Source organism: Hyla sarda, chromosome 2 (assembly GCF_029499605.1).
Source record: "Hyla sarda isolate aHylSar1 chromosome 2, aHylSar1.hap1, whole genome shotgun sequence".
Classification (NCBI taxonomy): Eukaryota; Metazoa; Chordata; class Amphibia; order Anura; family Hylidae; genus Hyla; species Hyla sarda.
In genome coordinates this window covers 225,170,932-225,192,329 of record NC_079190.1, presented here as the reverse complement: position 1 = coordinate 225,192,329, position 21,398 = coordinate 225,170,932, and the positions used below count along the sequence as shown (strand labels likewise).

Genomic DNA, 21,398 nt, shown 5'->3' with positions numbered 1-21,398 from the left:
CTTTAGATGGGAAAATAATTACCACATTCTCAAAGATAGTAAGCCAGTAAACATAATATTCAGGGCCCATGTCAAGATTCTGATGCAGCAGCCTCCCGCTATCTTCAGTGGGATTCTGCTGCACTGTGCACATTGCAGAAATTCAAATTCCAGACTCCACAAAAAGAATGAACATGTTAATTCTTTCAGCAGAATACAGTGGGAACTGCATTGCCATCAATGGGGTCATAGTGCTGATTTATTCGGCAATGCCTGCTACAAACAGAATGTCCACCTGGAGAAGTTTCTGATATTCTGTAGTGTGCACATACCCTAAGACAGCAAAAAGAAAAATTATACATAATCTACTAGAGGCAGAATGTGTGCTAAATGTGGACATATTCATACACATAAAAGCTGTCCTGCTTAGGATGAACAGTGCAGATGTGGTGAAAAGTAGAATCATTATGCCGGACGGTGCCATGGCAAAAGCAAATGTAATACATTTATGGAGAACAGCAGTGCTGATAGGGGGAGATCTAGTGCTCTTAACAGAAAGAGAATAAGTGCTAAATACATGTATAGACATGTATCAGTGATACTGAGGGGAAGGCCAGCGAACCTTTAGATTGGGCACATTCACTAAAAATTGTGGAGAAAAAAGAAGGTTTGGGCTTGGAACCCAAAGAATTAAATTAAAATATATGGAGAGAACATTTTAATATATCTAAACTAAATGAAATGTCAGGTAGATGGCAAATGCAAAGATGTTTTATTTTCTTCAAATACATTTTGACAATTGCCCTAAGTAAAGGTGCCAGATTTAGCATCTTCTTTTTGGATTATGTTATGCTCCTGAGATCTTTCATAGAACGATTCATCAACTGTTAGAAGGGGTTAATGGAGTTAAAGTCTACATAGATGACATTTCGATTTGGGGCGACAGGGAAGACAAGCACAATGAAAGATTAAAGCGAGTTGTACAGATTGCAAACGAAAATGGCCTGAAACTGCATAATAAGTGTCAGTATAAGAAAACAGAAATGATGAATCATGGAAAAATAACTTCTGATAGTGAAGTAAAGCCAGATCCTGCTAAGAGCCCAAATGTAGCAAACATGCCTGTACATATAAAGAAACTGTTACTAAAAACGCTGAATGGAAATGGAAAGATAGGAAGGAAATTTAGTTCATCTTCCCAAAATACATTGTCGGCGGTGCACCAACACTTCAACACTTTGACATACGTTAACTTTAACCCCTTAAGAACAACATGATTTTTTGTCTTTTCCTCACCTTCTAATAGCCATAAAACTTTCATTTTTCCACCCACAGACCCATTAGGGGCATGTTTTCTTTGTGTCAGCATTTGTACTTTGTAACCACTTTTTAACCACAAAAACTACAGTGAAACAACAAAAATCTAATTTATGGGGAACAAAAATAAGTGTCATTTTGCTTCTGTTTCTACACAGTGCACTTTGGTAAAAATGACACATTGGCACCCCCTCCAATAGACTTGCATTGAGGGGGTGGGGCATGATGTCATGAGAGGGCATGGCTATGACATCAAGAGTTCCTGCGCCGGCTCCAGCGTTCGGAACAGTTTGTTCCTAACGCTGACCAGCGGAGTACCCCTTTAACTTAATATTTGGATGCACACCCTTTGAAAAAAATAACTGAAACCAGTCGCTTCCTATAACCATCAATAAGCTTCTTACACCTCTCAGCCGGAATGCTGGACCACTCTTCCTTTGCAAACTGCTCCAGGTCTCTCGTATTGGAAGGGCCCCTTTTCCCAACAGCAATTTTAAGATCTCTCCACAGGTGTTCAATAGGATTTAGATCTGGACACTCTCCAGCGCTTTGATGCCATCCATTTCTGGGTGCTTTGTGACGTATGTTTGGGATCATTGTCCTGCTTAAAGACCCAAGATCTCAGATGCAAACCCAGCTTTCTGACACTGGGCTGTACAGTGCGACCCAAAATCCGTTGATAACCCACAGATTTCATGATGTCTTGCACACATTCAAGGCATCCAGTGGAAGAGGCAGCAAAACATTATTGAACCTCCACCATATTTCACTGTAGGTACTGTGTTCTTTTCTTTGTGGGCCTCATTCTGTCTTTGGTAAACAGTAGAATGATGTGCTTTACCAAAAAGCTCTATCTTAGTCTCCACAAGACATTTTCCCAAAAGGATTTTGGCTCACTCAAGTTCATTTTGGCAAAATGTAGTCTTGTTTTTTTATGTCTCTGTGTTAGCAATGGGGTCCTCCTGGGTTTCCTGCCATAGCGTTTAATTTCATTTAAATGTGAACGGATAGTTCGCGCAGACACTGATGATTCCCGAGCCTGCAGAACAGCTTGAATATTTTGAAACTTGTTTGTGGTTGCTTATACACTACCCAGACTATCCTGCGCTAACAGCTTTCATCAATTTTTCTCTTCTGTCCACACCCAGGGAGCAGGGCCGGACTGGCCTAGCGGGATACCGAGAAAATTCCCGCTAGGCCGACCACACAATGGGCCGGCCTATGTGCGGCTACACAGTGGCTGCTCACTCACACAAGGTCCTGACACTAAGTCAGGACCTTGTGTCAAGTGGCCACAGAGAGCCGGAGCTATGAGCTGTAGGCCCCCAGCCCCGCCACTCAACCAAGTACCTGCACATCCAGAGCGCAGTGATTCCCAACTTAGATTTTTTTTTATCTCCCTCCCCGGCGCCGCAGGGGGGAGGGAAGTTAGTGTGCGCTGTGAGGCTGTAATGGGACCTGCGATGATGTCACCGTCATGCGATCAGTCACATGGAGGAGTCACATGATCAAGGGCTGCTGTTCTAGGCCTCAGCGTACCCCTACGTCCCCCAGCCTCCTTTAGCTTCACCCTCCCCCCTGCGGCCCAGAGAGGGGAAGTATGCGGAAGCCAGGCCAGTGTAGTAACCCGTGCAGCCGTGCCCCAGCGTCCCCCAGTGTCCCCCTCCCCCCTGCGGCCCAGTGAGTTCCCTGCCCGAGAGGGAAAGTATGCGGAAGCTGCGCAGGTGTGAGGTGTTTTTTTGGGCCCCTGAATCCTTGCGTCCGCTCCGCAAAAAACCACCTCACACCGGGCCGGTCTAGTGACCTGTGCCCCAGCGTTCCCCTCCCCCTGCGGCCCAGTGAATGATTGCCCTGCCGGAGAGGGGAAGAACAGAGAAGAAAAATGGTTTTCTTAAGGTACTGTACCACATCCATCCCCCCCTCCCTCCCCCATGCCCATCCCCCCCCTCCCTCACCCATGTCTATCCCCCCTCCCTCACCCATGCCCATCCCCCCTCCCTCACCCATGCCCATCCTCCCTCCCTCACCCAGGTCCATCCCCCCCTCCCTCACCCATGTCCTGCCCACCTCCCTCACCCTTGTCCACCCCCCCCTCACCCTTGTCCATCCCCCCTCCCTCACCCATGTCCATCCCCCCTCCCTCACCCATGTCCATCCCCCCCTCCCTCACCCATGTCCACCCCTCCCCTCACCCATGTCTATCCCCCCCTCCCTCACCCCTGTTCACCCCCCCTCCCTCACCTCTGTCCACCCCCCCTCCCTTACCCATGTCCATCCCCCCCTCCCTCACCCATGTCCATCCCCCCTCTCTCACCCATGTCCACCCCACTCCCTCACCCATGTCCACCCCCCTCCCTCACCCATGTCCATCCCCCCTCCCTCACCCATGTTCACCCCCTCTCCCTCACCCATGTCCACCCCCCCCCTCACCCTTGTCCATCCCCCCTCCCTCACCCATGTCCATCCCCCCTCCCATACCCATGTCTATCCCCCCCTCCCTCACCCATGTCAACCCCCCCCTCACCCATGTCTATCCCCCCTCCCTCACCCCTGTTCACCCCCCTCCCTCACCTCTGTCCACCCCCCCTCCCTTACCCATGTCCATCCCCCCTCCCTCACCCATGTCCATCCCCCCTCTCTCACCCATGTCCACCCCCCTCCCTCACCCATGTCCACCCCCCTCCCTCACCCATGTCCATCCCCCCTCCCTCACCCATGTTCACCCCCTCTCCCTCACCCATGTCCACCCCCCCTCACCCTTGTCCATCCCCCCTCCCTCACCCATGTCCATCCCCCCTCCCTCACCCATGTCCATCCCCCCTCCCTCACCCATGTTCACCCCCTCTCCCTCACCCATGTCCACCCCCCCCCTCACCCTTGTCCATCCCCCCTCCCTCACCCATGTCCATCCCCCCTCCCTCACCCATGTCCATCCCCCCTCCCTCACCCATGTTCACCCCCTCTCCCTCACCCATGTCCGTCCCCCCCTCACCCTTGTCCATCCCCCTTCCCTCACCCATGTCCACCCCCCCCTCCCTCACCCATGTCCACCCACCCTGCCTCACCCATGTTCACCCCCCCCCTCCCTCACCCATGTCCATCCCCCCCTCCCTCACCCATGTCCATCCCCCTCCCTGATGTCCATCCCCCCCACCCATGTCCATCTCCCCCCTCACCCATATCTATCCTCCTGTCATTCATGTCCACCTTGTCCACCCCCTGTCCATCCCTTTCACCCATGTTCACCCCCCAGTCTACCCCCTGTCACCCATGTTCACCCCCCAGTCTACCCCCTGTCACCCATGTCCCCCCCAGTCTACCCCCTGTCACCCATGTCAACCCCCCTATTCACCCCTCTGTCCCCCCTCTTTTATCCCCCTTGTCATCCTTGTCCACCCTTCTGTCATCCCTGTTTACCCCCATATCTCCCGTGTCCACCCTCCTGTCATCCATGTCCACCTTGGCCACCCCTCTGTAACCCCTGTCCATCCCCCTGTCACCCATGTTCAACCCCCCCCCGTCCATCCCTCTGACCAACCCCCAGTCTACACCTGTCACCTATGTCCACCCCCCCATTCACCCCCTGTCACCCCAGTCCACCCTTCTTTGTCACTCCTGTCCACCCCTCTTTTAACTGCTTGTCACCCTTGTCCACCCCTCTGTCATCCCTTTGCAGCCTCGTGTCACCCATGTTCACCCCCCATTGTCCACCCCTCTGACCACATACTTGTCACCCATGTACACCCCTCTGTCCCTTTGTCACCCCTGTTACCACCTTGTCACTCCTGTCCACCCCTGTCACCCCCAATGCCCCCCTGTCACCAATGTATAGTCTCCTACACCCCTCTGTCACCCATGTACAGTCTTCTACACCCCTCTGTCACCCATGTACACTCCTCTACTCCCCTCTGTCACCCATGTACACTCCTCTGTACCCCTCTGTCACCCATGTACACTCCTCTACACCCCTCTGCCATCACTGTAAACCCCTCTATCACCCCTTACACCCCTCTGTCACCCCCATATACTCCTCCACACACCTTTCTCCCATGTACACCCCTTTGTCACCCATGTACAGCCCTCTGTCTCCCCCGTATATTCCTATACACACCTTTGTCACCCATGTACAGCCCTCTGTCTCCCCCGTATACTCCTATACATACCTGTCTCCCATGTACACCCCCTCTGTTACCCCTTTACACCTATACGCCCCTGTATTCCTCTTCACTTGTAAAATGCTGGTAAAGTAGCAAAGTAGCTAATAGATTTGTTTTGCAGGTTTAACGGTGAAGAATTGTGGCTGGAAGAAATGGTCAGGACGGTCCGCTCCACACGAACAACGCTGATCAGAGAAGACGTCACAAGTGAGTTGCTGTATAAAGCAGCACTTTAAACTACATACCCACTGATAACTAGATATTGTAAGGTGTGTGCATTGCGGCTTTTTTTTTTTTTTTATAATTATAATAATTTTTTTTTTTTGCTCATCAACTTCGGTCAGGGTGCCCCGCGAAAAAATTTTTTTTGGAGGGGTGCCCTGAGCCGAAAAAGGTTGGGAAACACTAGTATACAGGATTTGGTCAGTAACAGTATGATGGTACTATGTATGGTGATAATATTCCTCCTTGTATACTGGGATTATTGGTAATATTGGTCTCAGTATACAGGATTTGGCCAGTAACCGTATTGAGGTAATATGTATGGTGATAATATTCCTCCTTTTATAGCGCCATTATTGTTAATATCAGTCTAAGTATAGAGGACTTGGTCAGTTACAGTGTGATGGTAATATTTCCTCTCCTCCCATACTATTGTTACTTGGTAAATGTATGACTTATATAGACATATACAGTATTATAATGCATGGGAAATTGACACATATATAAATTGCTCCAGCATAGGGAAATATAGTAGCAATTTATTTCTTCTAAATATATATCGAGGAAATAAAAAAAATAAAAAAAATAAAAGAATATATATATATGGTCTGCAATTATTTCCAGGGCTGGTTTTCATCCCCAGTCCGGCCCTGCCAGGGAGATTAGCTACAGTGCCATGGGTTGCAAACTTCTTGATAATGTTACTCAAGGTGGACAAAGGCAAATCTAGATCTCTGGAGATGGTCTTGTAACCCTGAGATTGTTGATATTTTTCCACAATTTTGGTTCTCAAGTACTCAGACAGTTCTCTTCTCCTCTTTCTGTTGTCCATGCATAGTGTGGCACACACAGACACACAATGCAAAGACTAAGGGGAACATTTATAAAAGCATTTAGTAGGTTTTCTTTGCTTAAAATTGTTGCAAAAAAGTCACACGTGCGACAACGCTCTTTTTTCTGTGACTTTTTGCATGTTCAGTGTCCTAAGCAAAAAATAAAAATCTTCGCATGAAAAAACCTACTAAATTTACTCCAGCTCAGACATGGAGCAGAAAAAGCCACTACCAAAGCAAAAAAAGAAAAATTGCTTAAGTGAAAGAAATTTATCAACAGGCTGAAAGCAGTTGATAAATAAGTCGCACATAAGCAAAAAAAATAGTAAGAATACATAAGCAAACATTGATAAATGTCCCCCTAAGTGAATTTCTCTCCTTTTTATCTGCTTTCAGGTGTGATTTTTATATTGCCCACACCTGTTACTTGCCCCAAGTGAATATAAAGGAGCATCACATGCTTTAAACAATCTTATTTATCCACAATTTTGAAAGGGTAATAATAATTTTGTCCAGCCCATTTTTGGAGTTTGGTGTGACAGTATGTCTAGCTTTTTTTCCTCCGTTTTGGTTTAGATCCAATACACACAAAGGAAATAAACATGTGTATAGCAAAACATGTGTTACTGCAATCCTTTTCTGTGAGAAATACTTCATTTTCTTGAAAAATTTCAGGGGTGCCAACATTTACGGCATTTAAAAGGCAGCATTAAGGTAGCACCTGTGAGGCCAGGCACCCATATTAGCCAACTCAGGTGGGGCTTGCAGCTTGCCTCCCTCCTCCCATTGCATGTGTGCTCAGTCACGCTGGAGGGTATCTGGGAGGAAGTTGTGAGTCAACCGAATGCTGCCGTAATTGCCCACTGGCCCCTGTTTTGCTTATCAAGCACAGGTAGGCTTAGCGTTAGGTCTCGCACCAATTTGAGAAACCTTGGCGTTGGTGTGCGGGCTCTGGTGTGTCCTTCATATAAGGATACACTGGCGAATGTCTCAATTTTAACATCAGTGTTGAGGGATAGCCAATGTATTGTTTACATCTACCACAGTAGTGCACCCATATTCCTGTATTGTATAACATTTACGGCCATGCCTGTATATTCATGCTTATTTTTTTATTTATTTTTTAAATGGTAAATGGGAGGTGATTCAAACTTTTATATGGTAAAGGGCTTATTCACATGTATTCATATTTTTTTGCATTCTCATATTATTTTCAGTTTTTTAGTTCCCATAGGGAACTATTGCATGCAATCTTTTGATTGCATACACTTAACAAAGCTACACATTAACAGAGCATTGATGAGTGTTATCGGCACTCCATTACTACAGGCTGCTGAGATTGAGCAACTGTTGAACTGGACAAACAAAGGGTATCAGGACCCCACAATTTTGCCCCAGTGGTCCTGATCAGCTCCCTGAGCTAACTGGCAATAGATTTTTCTCATTTTAGATGCCGCAATCAACTTTGACAGCGGTATCTAAAAGGTTAATGCTGGACCTTGGCCATGTCTAGCATTAGCTATGGCTCCTGGCTGCTGATAGAAACTGTAACCTACTGGGCATAAAGCACACTCAGCTCCTGAACATGCTTTAACTACGGGAGTGAGACAAGAGCGTACATTTACAGATAATGTCCTGAAGGGGTTAAATTTAGCAATGGATGCACCCATAAATAGAATAAATACAGTTCTACTACAGCAGAGTGGCAGAAAAATAAAGTCAGCAGTTCATGCTCCACTTCCATTGACACATATGGAATGAAGATATGCATATAAAGAGCCTTGGCGCGTCACCTTTTGATGTGACCTCTGAGTGGAATGGAAATAATTGTGGATATCCACATTAACAGTATAATATTAAGAAAAGCAGTACCTTAGAAAGTATGGAACAAGTTTAAAATAAACATGGTATTGAATGATCATTTACAATAAGTGATCACCGCCTTGTAGTCAACCAATCCAAAAAAGTAGCTTTTCATAGTACATTTTCAGTATTGTCTACCCTAAGAGGACGTGCTTATCATTATACATGAAGGTCATTCTATTGTTTAAAATTGCAAGAGATGGGCCAGATAATCTTTGTTTCGACCATCTCTTTGTGTGAGTGAGGATGACAAGCAAATTATAGCAAGATAAACATGCCAATGCTTAAGCAATGTCTAATGAGCCAGCAATTAAAAAAAAGAAATGCCATGTATGACAGATGTACATGTATAGTACATCAGTAATGCAAAATAATCCATAGTTACAAAGTTTGTATGGCTGAATAACACAAACATTTATCCAATTTAGCCTAAACCCCTATAATGGTGATCCTAGAGGAAGGCAAAAAAAAAAAAAAAACATGAGGTAAAAGTCAATGTTCCTTATTTAGGGAGAAAAAGTGCTGGTGCAGAAACCATCTTTCCTCTAGCCATAGAGGAGGCCCCATTGTTAAAAATACAGTCCTTGGTAATAATAGATCATGGAAGGGATCATGGAGGGTTAAAATAACAAGCCTTTAATTCCCAAAGTAACTATTTTACTTATTTTCGTATATTGGCACCCCCTATAATTCCTCCTCCCCTTTAACCCCTTCATGAGACATTTTTTTGCTCCTCACATTCTAAGACCCATAACTTTTTTTTTATTTTACCACTGATGAAGTTGTATTGGTGGGACAAGTTGTACTTTTCATTGGCTCACTTTATTTTTCCATATAACGTATTACGGAGGCAGATTTTTTTTTATGTAAGGCGAAATTGATAAAAATATGGACTTGCGCAATTTTGTGTGGCAAAATATTTTCAGGGTTCACAATAAAGTAAATTTGGCATGCTTTATTGTATGGGTCAGTATGATTGATACCAAACTTGGATAATTTTTGTTTTGTTTTAACATACAAAAAAAATTTAAAATTTGAAAAAGAAAAAAAGTTTGTTTAACGCCATGTTCTGACCCCTTTAACTTTATTTTTTATTTTTCCAACTACGGAGCTATGTTAGGGTTAATTTTTTTGTGCTGTCAACTGTAGTTTTTAACTGTTCAACCATGTGTGTGTGTGTATATATATATATATATATATATATACATATATATATATATATATATATATATATATATATATATATGACTTTATTATCACTTATTATTACGTTTTTTCTGGGACATGATGTTACCAAAATCAGCAATTTATGCCTTTCACCGTGTAGCATCAGCAGCATCATAAATTAATAGTTCAGACAATTATACACATGGTGATACCAAATATATATATATATATATATATATATATATATATATATATATATACATATATACAGTGTTTTATTTGAAAAATGGGAAAAGGGGAGTGATTTTAACTTTTATTAGGGTGGGGATTTTTTTTATATTTTTAAAACTTTTTTTTACTTTTCATTTACACACTTTTTGGTCCCCCTAGGGGCCTTTCATACGTCATCATTAGATGGCTTACATAGATCAATGTAATGCTATTGCATTACATTGATCTATGTTTTCAGCGCTCAATTGCTAAGGGCTGCCTAAGGCAGCCTTAATTCCTTAAGGACCCATGACGTACCGGTACATCATGAGTCCACTCCCGTTCTATAACGCGGGGCCACAGCATAGTGGGTCGGGCTCGGTCTCTAACACTGATCGTGGTGCCGCGCGCTATTAACCCTTTAGATGCGGCGTTCAAAGTTGAACGCCACATCTAAAGTGAAAGTAAAACAATGCCGGTTAGCTCAAGGAGCTGTTCGGGATCGCCGCGGCAAAATTGCGGCATCCCGAACAGCTTACCTGACAGCCGGAGGGTCCCTATCTGCCTCCATGCTGTCCGAACGCCGAATGACTGCTCAGTGCCTGAGATCCAGGCATGAGCAGTCAAGCGGCAGAATCATCGATCAATGTAAAAGATCAGTGTGTGCAGTGTTATAGCCCCTATGGGAGCTATAACACTGCAAAAAAAAGTGGAAAAAAAAGTGAATAAAGACCATTTAACCCCTTCCCTAATAAAAGTTTCAATCACCCCCTTTTCCCATAAAAAAAAAAACTGTGTAAATAAAAATAAACATATGTGGTATTGCCACGTGCAGATATGTGCAAATTATAAAAATATATCATTAATTAAACCGCATGTTCAATGGCGTATGTACAAAAAAATCCAAAGTCCAAAATAGTGCATTTTTGATCACTTTTTATATCACGAAAAATGAATAAAGTCCTATTAATGCAAAAATGGTAACGCTAAAGACTTCAGATCATGACGCAAAAAATTAGCCCTCATCCCGCCCCATACGCAGAAGAATAAAAAAGTTATAGGGGTCAGAATATGACAATTTTAAACTTATACATTTTCCTGCATGTAGTTATGATTTTTTCCAGAAGTACGACAAAATCAAACCTACATGAGTAGCGAATCATTTTAATTGTATGGACCTACAGAACAATGAGAAGGTGTAATTTTACCGAAAAATGTACTGTGTAGAAACGGAAGCCCCTAAAAGTTACAAAATGGCGTTTTTTTTCAATTTTGACCTACAATGATTTTTTTCCATTTCGCTGTAGATTTTTGGGTAAAATGACTGATGTCATTACAAAGTAGAATTGGTGGCACAAAAAATAAGACATCATATGGATTTTTAGGTGTACAATTGAAAGAGTTATGATTTTTTAAAGGTAAGGAGGAAAGAACGAAACTGCAAAAACGGAAAAACCCCGTGTCCTTAAGGGGTTAAAGGGGTATTCCGATGGAATAAAAATTTAAATCAACTGGTGCCAGAAAGTTAAACAGATTTATAAATTACATGTATTTAAAAAAAATTTATCAACTGCTTGTCACGAACCGGCAGGACTAGTAGTGGATCCTCTTGACCATAGAGGCGATGGCGCGGGTTGTACTAGAGGACCGGTTCTAAGTAGTTACTGGTTTTCACCAGAGCCCGCCGCAAGGCTAGGATGGACTTGCTGCGGCGGTAACTACCAGTCGGTAACTATCCTCCAGTAGCAACTCGACCTCTTTGGCAGCTGATATGGCATGGTACACAGGGAGCAGGCAGGAGCGTAGTCGGACATAGCAGAGGTCAGGGCAGGCAGCAAAGGTTCACGGGCGAGTAGACGGTAGCAATGGGTTCGGACACAGATAAGGCAGTATACACAATAGGGAACGCTTTCTCAAAGGCACTAAGGCACAAAGATCCGGCAAGGGCAGGAAGGGGCAGGTTACATTTATATAGAGGTGGCCAGAGGTCAGGGACCAGCGCACCAATCAATGGCGCGCTGGCCCTTTAAATTCACTGAAGGCAGCGCCCGCGCCCTAGAGAGTGGGGCCGCGCGTGCCGGGAGGCCGAGACAGACGGCGCAGGGAGAGGGGAAGCAGGTGAGTGAGATAGGGATGCGGCGCGTGAACGGGGACCAGCCGTCACTGCAGCCGCGCCCCCGACACAAGGGAACCCGTGCTCCCGGTCAGCGCGTCTGACCGGGAGACGCCTGGATCCCGAGGGGGGAGGCCGAGGGAGCGGGCGCTCCGGTCCGGGGAAGGAGACCGGAGCACACGCTGTGACACTGCTGTATGCTCTACAGTAAACTTTTTTTCTTTTTGAATGTCTTTTCTCTCTGACCACAGTGCTCTCTGCTGACACCTTGGTCCATGTCAAGGACTGTCCAGAGAAGGAGCAAATCCCCATAGCAAACCTATCCTGCTCTGGATAGTTCCTGACACGGACAGCGTGTCAGCAGAGAGCACTGTGGTCAGACAGAAAAGGCATAATCTTATAATTATTAAAAATAAAACATATGTCAGCTGCTGATAGCAGCGGGGGTTCTGCCAGTAATTACGTGGACCTAACCCGCGGGCCCACATCATATTCCCTTACCCAACCAATGACTTACCGGTATGTAGGTCGGGAAGGGGTTAAAGGACCAACACGTTCAGTTTTAACCTTTTTGATAATTATAAGCTTAGGGAACATTTGGGGTTTGGTTTTACTTTCTTCAATAATGAGTCACTCTGTCTCCAGCTTTGCTGCTTTTCCCTATATTTGTATACATTTTATTTTTCTCTAGATAGCTTTTTAAAGTGTACCTGTCATTAGCAAAAACTTTTTATATAAGGTACATTATATGTATATGTGTAAATCTACATTGGATAAAAATGTGTATAGTTTTGTCCCTGCAGCTAGTGCCTGTGTGTCTCTGGAGGAGACCAAATACAGAAAGTGTGCATTCTGTGCACCGAGGACAAGCAGGGCTCTGTACACTGAGGACAGGCAGGGCTCTGTGCTCTGAGGACAAGCAGGGCTCTGTGCACAGAGGACAAGCATGGCTCTGTACACTGAGGACAAGCAGGGCCTTGTACACTGAGGACAAGCAGGGCTCTGTACACCGAGGACAAGCAGGGCTCTGTGCACCGAGCACAAGCAGGGCTCTGTACACTGAGGACAAGCAAGGCTCTGTGCACCAAGGACAAGCAGGGCTCTGTGCACGAGGACAAGCAGGGCTCTTTGCACCGAGGACAAGCAGGGCTCTGTGCACCTGAGGACAAGCAGGGCTCTGTGCAGAGAGAAAAAGCAGGGCTCTGTGCACTGAGGACATGCAGGGCTCTGTACACTGAGGACAAGCAGGGCTTTGTACACTGAGGAAAAGCAGAGCTCTGTACACTGAGGAAAAGCAGAGCTCTGTGCACTGAGGACAAGCCGGGCTCTGTACAGTGAGGACAAGCAGGGCTCTGTGCAGTGAGGACAAGCAGGGCTCTGTGCACTGAGGACATACAGGGTTCTGTCCACTGAGGACAAGAAGGGCTCTATGCACTGAGGACATGCAGGGCTCTGTGCATTGAGGACAAGAAGGGTTCTATGCAGTGAGGACAAGCAGGGCTCTGTGCACTGAGGACATGCAGGGTTCTGTGCACTGAGGACAAGAAGGGCTCTATGCAGTGAGGACAAGCAGGGCTCTGTGCACTGAGGACATGCAGGGTTCTGTGCACTGAGGACAAGAAGGGCTCTGTGCAGTGAGGACAAGCAGGGCTCTGTACACTGAGGACAAGCAGGGCTCTGTGCAGTGAGGACAAGAAGGGCTCTGTGCGCTGAGGGCATGCAGGGCTCTGTGTAGTGAGGACAAGCAGGGCTCTATGCAGTGAGGACAAGCAGGGCTCTGTGCAGTGAGGACAAGCAGGGCTCTGTACACTGAGGACAAGCAGGGCTCTGTGCAGTGAGGACAAGAAGGGCTCTGTGTAGTCAGGACAAGCAGGGCTCTGTGCAGTGAGGACAAGCAGGGCTCTGTGCACTGAGGACATGCAGGGCTCTGTGCATTGAGGACAAGAAGGGCTAAATGCAGTCAGGACAAGCAGGGCTCTGTGCAGTGAGGCTCTATGACATGCTCCGGCTCACACAGCAGGATGATTAACAAGCCAGGAGCCTACACAGAGCCCTGCTTGTCCTGCCCTTACTTCCTTGTATTGGTCTTTTCATAGAGACACACAGACAATAGTATGTCCCACACTAATGACAAGAACACAAAAATGATCTCCAAAACTTCCTTTTTTGTTAACTTTTTAAAAGTATTCCCACTCTGCCGCAGTATCTGCTACAAGTGACCCCATATACTCAATGTTCACATATATTCTTCTAGTGTCTGCAGAAGAGATTTAATGGTAGTAACTAAAACCTAACATGACAGGTGCATAATGATTCTAGGAAGGAGAAGAAAGGCAAATGCTGCAGGGTAGACTTTGGAATCAAGGACATAATCACACACAACCACATATAAGCATATGGAAAGAAATGGCAATGGCACCAACTTGTTTCAAGTAATATAAAAAATGAACGAGTAAAATCTACAAATGAAGGTTGCTGCTACACAAACCAACAAGGTTTAAAACACCCAGTACATTGTGGCCAAGGTTTAGACATTAATGACAGTGTGTTGGGTTATTTTGAGGGGACATAACATTAACCACTGTTATACAGGTTCTACACTCACAACTTCACATTGTAGCAGCGTTATTTCTGCAGCGTTGTCACATAAAAGGATATAATAAAATATTTACAAAAATGCGAGGGGTAAGATATTGTATATGTCTATATGAAACATCCATACTTTATACTAAATTTATTATTTGTAAAACACATGTTTGAAGTATAGCACAAACTGTAACACATACGCATAAAAAAAAAAACATATTTATTGAAGCCAAAATAACTTGTTAAATAAAATATACAGTTACTAGATGTACAACTTTCCTGCATGAAAGACAGTATATTTCAAAATTATCATACCTTCATCACTGTTGTCATCCACGAGGATAATTTCCTTTAGAAGATGGACAGGTGTATGATTCACTGCGCTGTGTACTGATCGAAGGATCACTGACAAGGCTTCATTTACGAAGATGAAAATGATTGAAATCTGAGGAAGTTCCTTAGGGTATTTTAATTTCTTGCACCTAAAAGAAATCAATATTTCGTATGTGAGATATAGTGTAATGCTTATATATTACAGAAAGATAGAGGAGGGGGTAGAAAGTGAAAAAAAAAATTGAGGGCAAGGGTGAGAAGTGGGAGAGAGGAAAATTGTGTTAATATGCATTTATCTATTATACAATAATATACTTTGCTTTCAATTGAAAAACGTTTGGAAAATGTTATTAGGAGTTTCCACGGAATTAAATGACTTATTTAATTGGAAAAGTCACAGTTCCAATTTGTGAAGTTTTTAAATAGCATTCATTACATTTACATTTTATATGTTACCCTATTTTCATATACAGTGGGGCAAAAAAGTAATTAGTCAGCCACCAATTGTGCAAGTTCTCCCACTTAAAAATATGAGAGAGGCATCAACTATGAGAGCCATAATAATAATAATAATAATAATAATAAAAATACATAAACTCACATTGTCTGATTTTTAAAGAATTTATTTGCATTTTATGGTGGGAAAATAAATATTTGGTGACCTACAAACAAGCAAGATTTCTGTCTCTCACAGACCTGCAACTTCTTCTTTAAGAGTCTCCTCTGTCCTCCACTTTTTACCTGTATTAGTGGCACCTGTTTGAACTTGTTATCCATATAAAAGACACCTGTCCCCATCCTCAACCAGTCACACTCCAAACTCCACTATGGCCAAGACCAAAGAGCTGTCATAGGACACCAGAAACAAATTTGTAGACCAGCAGCTTGGTGTGAAGAAAATGGAAGACATACAAGATCACTGATAATCTCCCTTGATCTGGGTCTCCTTGCAAGATCTCACCCCGTGGTGTCAAAATGACCACAAGAATGGTGAGCAAAAATCCCAGAACCACACAGGGGGGACCTAGAGAATGACCTGCAGAGAGCTGGGACCAAAGTAACAAAGGCTACCATCAGTAACATACTATGCTGCCAGGGACTCAAATCATGCAATGCCAGACGTTTCCCCTGCTTAAGCCAGTACATGTCCGGGCCCGTCTGAGGTTTGCTAGGGAGCATTTGGATGATCCAGAAGAGTATTGGGAGAATGTCATATAGTCAGATGAAACCAAAGTAGAACTTTTGATAAAAACTCTACTTATCGCATTTGGAGGAGAAAGAGTGTTGAGTTGCATCTCAAGAACACCATACCTACGATGAAGCATGGGGGTGGACACATCATGTTTTGGGGCTAGTTTTCTGTTTAGGGACCAGGACAAGTGAATCATTTAAAAGAATGAATAAATGGGGCCATGTATCATGATATTTTGAGTGAAAACCTCCCTCCATCAGCAAGGGCATTGAAGATGAAACATTGCTGGGTCTTTGAACATAACAATGATCCCAAACACATCACCCGGGCAACGAAGGATTTCAAGGTCCTGGAGTGGCCTAGCCAGTCTCCAGATCTCAACTCTATTGAAAACCTTTGGAGGTAGTTGAAAGTCTGTGTTGCCCAGCAACAGCCCTAAAACATCACTGCTCTAGAGGAGATGTGCATGGAGGAATGGGTCAAAATATCAGCAACAGTTAAAACCTTGTGAAGAGTTACAGAAAATGTTTGACCTCTGTCATTGCCAACAAAGGGTATATAACAAAGTATTGAGATGAACTTTTGTTATTGACCAAATACTTATTTTCCACCAAAATTTGCAAATAAATTCTTTAAAAATCAGAAAATGTGATTTTATGTCTCTCATGGTTGAGGTATACCTATGATGAAAATTACAGGCATCTCTCATAGATTCATAGACGTAATCTTCATTACATATGCATCCGAAAATTATAGGGATGACATTCAGTCACACATTCAGGTATTAAATTGCTATTACTAAACACAGTAAAGACAGCGATGGGTTTAACCCCTTAACGACGCAGGACGTATATTTACGTCCTGCGCCGGCTCCCACGATATGAAGCGGGATCGCACCGCGATCCTGCATCATATCGCGTCGGTCCCGGCGCTCATCAACGGCCGGGACCCGCGGCTAATACCACACATCGCCGATTGCGGTGATGTGCGGTATTAACCCTTTAGAAGCGGCGGTCAAAGCTGACCGCCGCTTCTAAAGTGAAACTGAAAGTGACCCGGCTGCTCAGTCGGGCTGTTTGGGACCGCCGCGGTGAAATCGCGGCGTCCCGAACAGCTGATCGGACACCGGGAGGGCCCTTACCTGCCTCCTCGGTGTCCGATCGACGAATGACTGCTCCGTGCCTGAGATCCAGGCAGGAGCAGTCAAGCGCCGATAATGCTGTTAATACACGCCAATGATCAGCATAGGAGATCAGTGTGTGCAGTGTTATAGGTCCCTATAGGACCTATAACACTGCAAAAAAAATTTAAAAAAAAGTGTTAATAAAGGTCATTTAACCCCTTCCCTAATAAAAGTTTGAATCACCCCCCTTTTCCCATAAAAAAAATAAAACAGTGTAAAAAAAATAAAATAAATAAACATATGTGGTATCGCCGCATGCGTAAATGTCCAAACTATAAAAATATATCATTAATTAAACCGCACGGTCAATGGCGTACGCGCAAAAAAAATTCCAAAGCCCAAAAAAGAGTATTTTGGTCACTTTTTATACCATTAAAAAAATGAATAAAAAGTGATGAAAAATTCCGATCAAAACAAAAATCATACCGATAAAAACTTCAGATCACGGCGCAAAAAATGAACCCTCATACCGCCCTGTATGTGGAAAAATAAAAAAGTTATAGGGGTCAGAAGATGACATTTTTAAACGTATACATTTTCCTGCATGTAGTTATGATTTTTTCCAGAAGTGCAACAAAATCAAACATATATAAGTAGGGTATCATTTTAAACGTATGGACCTACAGAATAATGATAAGGTGTAATTTTTACCGAAATATGCACTGCGTAGAAACGGAAGCCCCCAAAAGTTACAAAATGGCGTTTTTTTATTTTTCTTTAGTCGCACAATGATTTTTTTTTCCGTTTCGCTGTGCATTTTTGGGTAAAATGACTAATGTCACTGCAAAGTAGATTTGGCGACGCAAAAAATAAGCCATAATATGGATTTTTAGGTGGAAAATTGAAAGGATTATGATTTTTAAAAGGTAAGGAGGAAAAAACGAAAGTGCAAAAACGGAAAAACCCTGAGTCCTTAATGGGTTAAAAAAGGAGAACTTTTTCCTTTATACATTATGTTTCCTCCGCTTATTATCTATTCCTGGCTTTGTGTTAAGTAACTGCAAAATCTAGACATGTGAACAGAGCCTACATGACAGCACTGAAACTGTCTCTTTATGCATTATTGTTTAATGCATTTTGGTTAGCATTACATGAGGGCTGTATGGCTGGTTATATTTTAAAGTAATATTTCGTTTTTGTGCATTTGTTGGGACTGTTATGAGTGTACTTTTGGTGGCATTTCAATGGAAAGTAATTTTGAGTATACGGACCATGGCTGACAATATTGTAGGCGCACTGGACTTATGCACGTACAATAAGCAATCTTATCATTAAAAACCAGGTGAAGTGAATAACATAGATTATCACTCTAAAGCCAACCAATATTGGTAAACATATAACTCATCAAGAAGTGCAATATTTTAGTTAGCAAGTGAACAGTCAGTTCTTGGAATTGAAATGTTGGAACAGGAAAACAAGAAGCTACTCCCAAAAAGTTCATACAGTTGGCACGTGTGCATCAGAATTAGGCCATGGAGTATTAAAAAAGTTGGCTTAATCTGACAAATTATGTTTCCTTTTATATCATATTGTGGGTTAGTGTACATGGCTTATGTAGGGAAGAGATGGCACCAAAATATGATATGAGGAGAGAGCAAAATGGCAGAAGCAGTGTGATACCCTGGCAATTCATATGGATTATAATTTAACATATGCCACCTGCTTACACATTGTTGCAGACTAAGTGCAATGGTGTTCACTAATGGCTATGGCTCCTTATAGCAGGATGATGTGCCCTGCAACACTGCAGTCATTATTCAGGAATGGTTGAAAGAACAAAAAAAGGATATTTACTAAGACTTAAAATTTCCAGATTTCAACAAGAATTTGTCTCAACCTTGTAACTTTGAAGATCTAATGCTATGGTCTGGATGCTAGACCTTTATCATTTTTATGGAGTTTGAAACTTGAATAATATTAAAGGGGTATTCCATGAAAAAAACATTATTTTTCATATCAACTCGCTCCAGAAAGTTAAACACATTTGTTAATTACTTCCATTGAAAAATGAAGTTGAGTTGTTCTTTTCCGTCTGACAACAGTGCTCTCTGCTGACACCTCTGTCTTTCTCAGAAACTGTCCAGAGGAGGAGAGGTTTGCTATGGGGATTTATTCGTACCCTGGATAGTTCCTGAGACAGACATAGGTGTCAGCAGAGAGCACTGTTGTCAGACAGAAAATAACAACTCAACTTCAGCAGCTAAGTACTGGTAGGATTAAGATTTTTTAATAGAAGTTATTTACAAATCTGTTTAACTTTCTAGAGCCAGTTGACATGAAAAAAAAAGTTTTTCATGGAATACCCCTTTAAACTTGTTTTCATGGTTAAAAGCCATACTTGTGTGAAAGCAAGCTTGAATGTGCTTATAGATATCCCCTCACCTTGTAACCAAATGTATTTAATACATAAATATTTATAATATATTTATACTTTCTGTAATTTAGTCACCTTCTTACAGAATGCTTATACTTGCCAGGGTTTACCCCATTAGGTCCCTATAGCTTTTTCTGTTTTGTACATAGCTGGTGGACACCACAGTGAGGAACTAAGTGAAGAAACTGCCCACAGCAATAGATTACCTACTAAGGCTGGGTTCACATATATCCGGCATCCGGCATAGGTGAACTCAGCCTAAATCTCGACGCAACTGATGCCACAACTGATGACAACTTGTCATCAGTTGTATGGCATGTGGCATCCATTGTTTCTGGGCAACGGACAGGGGAACACAGCAAGCAGCGTTCCCCTGTCCGGTGCCCTCCGGCATGTCCAACCATCCGGCGTCAAAATTGAGACGCTGGATGATTGTGAACAGTCCCATTCAAATGAATGGGATCAGTTCTAGCATCAGTTTCCCTCCGGTGCACGCCGGACGGAAACTGTGCCGGACGACTGATATGTGTGAACCCAGCCTAAGAAACACATGCAAGTTGGGATAACACAGAAGTAGTAAACTCTGTGTAGGTTTCTTGCATGACTAAAATGTACAGACTTTCAGAGGGCGCAGAAAACTGGTTTCTAAATTGTTAATACACTGAATGCAGAAATTGTCTATTTTATACCACTACAATCTCGTTCTTAAATCACTTATTCTTAAACCTAAAGGAGAATTACATTTTTGGAGGCAAACACAGTTCCATGAAATAAACTGAAGCATCAATGTTTTGTAAAATACAATTGCTATAAGGCTATTCTTGCTTTATCCAAGGTGATACATCATTTACAGCTCTTCCCATAAAATGTTTTCTGTTTTATAATTTGAACATTTATGTATGGGTCTAACAGTTGTACCCTGTATAAAAAGATTACATTGGCAGTTTCTTCCTACCTAAAGGTAATGTAGCATGATAAAAACGAGTAATGTAGATAAATACAACCACTAAAATACTATGTTCCATCCTATAAAAGAGTAATTATTTTTTATTCACAGAGTGTATATATATATATATATATATATATATATATATATATATATAAATATTTGCTAAAATGCAGAAACACAAAATTCAGTTAAAACAACCGACCAATTAATAATTAGGAGATTTAAAATAGGAGAAAAATTAGATTCTTAGCAGTCCAGACACCCTGACATGGATTTGTAGAACTTGCTTGGGATTTGGGCAGGCTTTAGCCTGTTAAGGACAGAGGGTGTATAGGTACACCCTTTCATCCTGGTACTTAAGGACCAAAGGCATACCTATACACCCATAATCCTTAAGTGGCCTTGAAGCAAGCACAGAAGCTGCGCCAGCTTCAGAGAAGTGAATGTCAGCTACTATCAGTAGTCTCATACTTACTGCTTATGCCAGTGCCCAATATTTAACCCTTTAGACGCAGTGATCAATGTTGATCACGGCGTCTAAAGTGAAAGTTGAAGATGCTGGCAGCTCAGTGAAGCTCATGGAAGCAAGGGGGAGGGTCTCTTTACCTGCCTCCTTCTGCCTGATCGCTGATTCAATGATGTAGCCTGGCTTGGCCAAGCTATATCAGTGGATTGCCATAGAAATAGCATTATACAGTAAATGCAAACTAATGATTGCATATAAAAGTCCCCTTTGGGGACTTAAAAAGTGTAAAATAAAAAAGTTTGTAAAATTGTATATATATAAATATATATATATATATATAATGTACAAACAAGAAAGTTGCAACAGCACTCTAGGTCAAAAAATGGAGGCTCTCAGCGCACTTTTTGATCAAAATGTGTCCCCCCATCCACCACGCGGAGGTGGCCTCATATAT

General features: G+C 43.1%; 1 protein-coding gene across 1 annotated transcript in view; it reads right to left on the bottom strand.

The window, feature by feature from the left end:
* GALNT17 (polypeptide N-acetylgalactosaminyltransferase 17) overlaps positions 1-21,398 on the bottom strand; it is a 444,849-nt gene that overhangs the window by 303,108 nt on the left and 120,343 nt on the right. Inside the window, exon 3 of the mRNA XM_056556472.1 lies at positions 14,763-14,929. Within this exon, the coding sequence (XP_056412447.1) occupies positions 14,763-14,929 (167 nt within the window). The remainder of the gene's footprint in view (positions 1-14,762; positions 14,930-21,398) is intronic.